Raw genomic sequence first — 6,000 nt, 5'->3', positions numbered from 1 at the left:
CTCCAAGGGAAACTAAGCCTGTGTGAACGACCGCACACCTCCTCTCAGTCTGTCCCGTTCTGCCTACGCTGTACATCCAAAAGGAGGGATAAACAAAACAGAGAGCGGCAATGCTGCAAATATACCTAACATACTTTTCCAATGCTCACCGGCCGCCGGTTTAGGTCTGCTCGGTCTATTGGGCAGGGCACATGATTCAATCCCAGTCCTGGGCACCGTTTTCTCAGAGCTAGCACCTCTTGAGGTCTCCGACCGCAACCACAGCCGCGGTCTCCGCGATCTCCGCGAGAGAAGCCGCGGCGCGCCATGAGAAAAGCTGCCGAAGTTGCAGCTGACACCTCTGGCGGACCACGTTACTTAGAGAAAGGGACCTAGAAAGATCAGTGAACGTCAAGCCGCACGGCCATAACCGCTGCTTCCGCCGCTGATGAGAGGAAGAGAGTTCCAGGAGGTCAGAGGCACCTCACTTAACATTTTAAAGGTTTCAGACATTGCTAAAGAGAATAGCATGGTGATTGTACTTGTACTTGATTTTTGTTCTATAACTGGCCCACTCACCTGCTAGAGCAGCCTCTCACAGCTCACTCTTACCAGGAATCGTAACACTTGCTCACATTTCACCTTAATGTCACTCCTGCCATTGGTCTCAATGCTGTATCCATTGATGTGTTTAATTTCTTGACACTAGAACGTAAAACACTTTAGGCATATGTTTCTCTCGTAATGTTCTTCCAGGAACTTGTGTGTTTCCATATGGTGCTCCTTAGTATTTTCCTCCAGAGTTCTTGCATAGCATTTGACACCTAAACATGATTTTATATTTACTTTAAAGACTTAATGTTTTTTAGTTTATTTTTTATTTGTGATATAGTTTGTAAAACACTTTTCACAAGTACAGGTACAACATTCATATACAGTCAAAAAAAGAAAAAGGACAAGAGAAAGAAAAGAAAATGTCAGTATGTATATGTGTTTGTCTTATTTGGTCCATAATGATTTAATTACGATCAAATTAAATCATATCTTGGTATGTTTTAAGTAAGTCCTAGCAGTGAAATGCACATGAATACATAATTGTATTTTGTATTGAACTAAAAAAAAGGCGTGTGCTTCAGCAGAACCATTACATTTAAAGTTTCCATACATTGAATACCATGTGGGTCACAATAGTGTCAAAGTGTTTTGGTAACTTGAAAATACCATTTCTATACTCGGATGAACAGGTAGTTGGAATGCGTCTAGGAAAAAAGGAAATTACTACACCGTTTTTCTTCACTTGCAAACATGTTTTTATGTTCGTCATTCTAATGAATGGATGATCACTGCCCAGTGTAATATCTTGTCACTTGCTTGCGGGAAAGTCACTATGAAGCCTTCCACCTGTGTAGAGAAGATGGCCACTCAAAGTTCAGTGCTCACTTGCATCTTTAAAAATGAGTGCTCATTCCTGGGGTCTCAAAAAATTGAGAAGAGGCCCTGAGGAGGTTGCTTCATCGAGAATTGCTTTTTGCGGGAGTTGCCACTTTCGCAATTGACCATGTTACATTATAAATAAGTCAAACATTTTCACTTTAACAACCTTGAGTGCTAAGAGACGCTACTGAAAAAAAGGATCAGTGCTAAAAATATTAGCTTAAAACATACATTTATAGTTTACAAAAGAATGTTCATGGTTCAACGCATTCCCCAGGCCCTTAACCACACAATGCTTATTCAAATCATATGTGTGGAAGAACAGAAGCAATCCAGCCTCACTTGAATCCCTAAACATGATAAACCTACAGCAATGTTAGTGTATTTGTGTAGCATCAACAGTACTTTTGTACACTTTTGATGTTCATACATCGTTGCAAACTAACAACAGCAAATAGGGTGCCAAGAAACCAACATTTGGCAGAGTGCCATTATATCCTGTTGGTGTAATTTTCCTGAACAAATCTAGCAATTTTTGCAAAATTAAAATGCAACAATACAAAGATGCTGCTAATTAAAAGTCATCAGTATTCCAAAAGGTGCTTAGTAATCATGCAGCGGTCTTGGGACTTACCATTGGTGCAGAATTTTATTTCCAGACATGGTCTCTATGTGAGAAGACAACCTCCTTGCTGCTGAGTATATCGTGACTCACATTCTTTCAGCCCAATAATTTGTACCTTTTCTTGCGGATGTGATTTTAATATCACCATATCTTTGAGGAAGGGTGTGAATGTAAAATACTATATTACACACCAGCAGTTGTTAGATGAACTTACATCTCTATCCTCATGCATTGTGAAGATGCTATATCTGTCTGTTATAATAACTGTGCAATAGCATTCCGCAGCCTCTCAATTAGCAAACCATGGCCGTTACCAGACTCAAAGGTGGTGCAATGAAACTTCTTCTGATGTTTTATGGGGAGGGGGTCAAGGGCATGTGATATCACTTCTACTGCTCCAAGGATTTTGATGACATCAGATTTCTGAAACTGAGTGCGCAGGAAATGAAAGTAAAACTAATAAAATATTTGAAGAGAAAGGTGGATGAAGAATGAAAAAAGTGGACATGAAACTATACGGAGATTATGATGCGAGATAGCACAAGAAAATATATACAAGGGAGAAGGTAGAGAAATGATGTGCATTTAGGTGGGCATCGGAGCACCCTGGCCTACATCAAATATATGTTTGTCTCTGTTTTGCATTTTATTTTATATCTGTCCCCTTATTTTATTTTTTAATTATGAATTCATCATTGAGTCTCGCAATTAGTCTCTGCAAGATGAGGCTTTGCATACAACTGATTTAAAATAAAGACTGGCAATTTCAGGTCTCAGATCATTAAAGGGCTCCGAATTAGACCCACAAAAGGACGTTCCACGAGGCTGTGAATGCTGTTCATCTGTAGGCTGCATTCAAATGCTGTCTCTTGGTTTTTGTTTGCGTGGTTGACATTAATGATATGAATTATCCCAATTAAATATTTGCGTCATTGTTCTTTCATTGTTCACTCTTGATTTGCTTCTGTATTTCTATCTTCCTTATAACAGTGTTATGCTGTGTTGAGTTACTTTGTAACTGAATAGGGTTTGCTCCAAGACATGCTATTTGGCGCCGAAGAGATACAAGATAGGCCTGTTTCCCATTGGTGATGGTGTAGAGTATAGCCAGCTCCAACACTGATGGATTTGGCATTGCAATGATGTACATGCACATCAATAACGTCCCATCAGTACTGAAAGGTAAGTGCATGGCCGCCCCGTTTTGTTGCTTCTTGATTAAGAGGACACCCACAGGACAGATATGCTGGTACCATGTTCATGAGCGATCTGATTGATCCTACCACGCACGCAGTCAAGAGAAATTGAAATCATTGTGCCGTTCTGAACCTCAAAGGCTGAACGGAGGGACACAGTGGTCCAAACACTTCCCTCCGGCATTTGACCTCCAATTTGCTGGGCAATGGCTGCTGGCTGCACCTGACCACCCAAGTGAGTGTTTAATGTCAGTTTGATGATATTACAAGAGTGTATCACCTTAAGGTTAAAGGAAACGCTGGCCGTTCCCCTCTCAGTGAAAAGGAAGTATTTCTGAGCAAACTGTCCAGAAGTTACCAATTGTATTTGTTTTTCCTGGGAGGAGGATGTGCTGAAATGCAAACATTTGTTTCTCACTGCTCCGGTTGGCAATCCCGTTGTGGACACGGTGGCCGACAAGGCCGCAGAGACTGGAGATGGGATCCAGATAAGGCTAAGTATGCTAATGCCAGAATTTTCTCCAAAATAACGCACATTGCACTGGGCTGGGGAGAGGATCTCAAAGCTGATCATGTCCCCAGCACTGACCTTGGTTGCCCCAGAAGCCGATATTGAGGTGTCCCTATAATTCACCCCAGACTTATACACATGCATCAACTCTGCATTTGTGCCATTCTTATTGATGTAAGCGACCAGGGAAAAGCCTTCTTGAACGCATGTATGACCCATGGAGTAGAGGGCCTGCTGGAAAACAAACTTCACGACACCCATTTCGGTAAACTTTATGCTTCTGCCGTCGTGCGATGAGCTCACCATGTAGGGGTCAGATACGGAGATGATTTTAAAAGTTGGCCGATAGTTGGTTTGATAATGCATAGCTGTGGACATTTGGGCACTCATTGCCACCGCCCCAGTGTCATGAGATAACCAAAACAAGCTGAGAGGCGTGTTGAGCTCATAGGCGTTCAGGTCTTTGCTCTGGTTGCAGAATTGGTTGGGACTCTTTAGGAAGACAGATAGTGTATGTCCAGGCTCGACCTCGGCTGCGCTACTTAAAGTAGTGCTCTGATAATATTTGCCATCTGGTTGTTCAATGCGTACACCACTCAGTTCGTAACCCTCCTCACTGTTGTTTAACTTCAAAGACAGCTGAAGGAAATTTCTGCAATTATGCTTGACGGCGAAATTCAGATCGACCCATATTAGACCATGTTGCTTGAATACCAGTCTGCTCTCTTCTGTTGACAGGATGTCACATTGTAACTTTTCTTTGATCTTCAGATTCAAACCCATAAACACTTGGGCCGATACAGGTTTGGCCGATGGTAAGGACACTCCGGCCGACCAACATTCAGAAAACGTGGTTTCGGACGCTGCGGAGCAGACCGTGTCAGTGACCGGGGAGCACGCAAACGCTACCATTCCATGCTCACACTCGGAGCATGCTTGGCATTCCTGTATTTCTTTATTGAAAAAGTAACCATTGCCACAAAGTCCTGAGACTGCATCTCTTTCGGGAATGCCAAGGCATCGAAAGCCACCTGAGTGTGATAAAAAGACAAATCAAGTTAAAATTCTGGGCACACAATATTACTGCAATAAGAAGGCACACTTTGCAAACACATATTGTGCAAGTTAAATCTTAGGATCAGCTCTATGAACACAAATGGCAGGTCCACTATTTGGGATGTTTTCAATTATGTCCCCGTTTTTAGAACAATTCATTGACTTTTAAGGAAAAAAAAGTAATTTGTAATGCTTGAATCAACGTTTGCATCTACCGTTCAACGCATCTATTTAGTAAAATGGCATATTAACCTCAGCAGCTTGCGGGACAATGTGCAACATTATACAAAGTACCTCAGGATGCAGTTTCCACTTGGTGCTAGATGTGATCCTGAACTTAGAACAGACTGCAGCCGGAAGACCATTACATACATGTCCCATTGCGAAGAGAGGCACACATGTGTCAGTGTGCATCTTTATTGCCAAGACAAAGTTGTGATTCCAGCCGTCACTCTCTAGGTGTACTTTTGAGTAGCCCCCAAATCAGATGGCACCCAAGTGTCAAACAAGGACCATATGCAGGGATGCACGGGCCCACATCACGCCTGAGAGGGCTGCCTCTGACTGCATAACGTGGGAGGGACACTTCCTATCACGGCGTGCATTGAGAGCACGGAGCCAGAGGAGAGTGGATATTACCAAGGTCACTCTGAAGACTTGGGGCCTAACTCAAAGAAGCGTTTTATTATGGCAAAAAGGCCATTGGAAAACGCTCTGTGAATAAGGCCCATGGGACTCAACATGAGTTGGGCCTTAAACCTTGAATGTCGCGGTAACGCTATTACCGCTGCATTTAATGGTTGGCCCAATCATGAGTCGGCCGGTAAGTGGGAGTTTTACCTCCAGCTTTTTACTGGTGGTACAAAGGCCCCCTTACTGCCTGCTTTCGGCACAATTACCATTGGTGCAATTGCCGCTGGCGGTAATAGCACCCCACACAACTCTATTGGGTCCAATGGACCCCATGGGGAATGGGAACCTACCGCTGTACCCCTACTCATGATCCAACGCTAACAGTGTCAAGCCGAGTGGTGGTAACTGTTGTGATGTGCTTGTCTCTGCATGTGAAAGCTGGTGATGTCATGTGGAGTGTTGCCTTGTGAATGTCGGAATGTTTACCCAAGGATTCCACACCCAACCAGTTAGAGCTCCCCAGCCTGGGTGATGGGAGCCAGTGTTATGTCCTGTCCACTTATGTA

The 6,000-nt window shown here is 43.1% G+C and overlaps 1 protein-coding gene across 2 annotated transcripts in view; it reads right to left on the bottom strand.

Annotated features, from left to right (window-relative positions):
* Window positions 1–838: 838 nt before the first annotated feature.
* LOC138569807 (uncharacterized) overlaps window positions 839–6,000 on the bottom strand; it is a 312,946-nt gene continuing 307,784 nt past the window's right edge. The window contains exon 5 of one of the 2 annotated variants that reach the window (XM_069648148.1): window positions 839–4,776. In XM_069648148.1, the coding sequence (XP_069504249.1) occupies window positions 3,257–4,776 (1,520 nt within the window). In that variant the 3' untranslated portion in view covers window positions 839–3,256. The remainder of the gene's footprint in view (window positions 4,777–6,000) is intronic. The other variant, XM_069648149.1, reaches the window with a different exon arrangement.

The sequence above is a fragment of the Ambystoma mexicanum genome, chromosome 2q (assembly GCF_040938575.1).
Source record: "Ambystoma mexicanum isolate Mex_15411 chromosome 2q, UKY_AmexF1_1, whole genome shotgun sequence".
In the NCBI taxonomy this organism is placed as follows: Eukaryota; Metazoa; Chordata; class Amphibia; order Caudata; family Ambystomatidae; genus Ambystoma; species Ambystoma mexicanum.
Note: the sequence above shows the minus strand (reverse complement) of the source record. Positions and strands in the feature narration are given on the sequence as shown.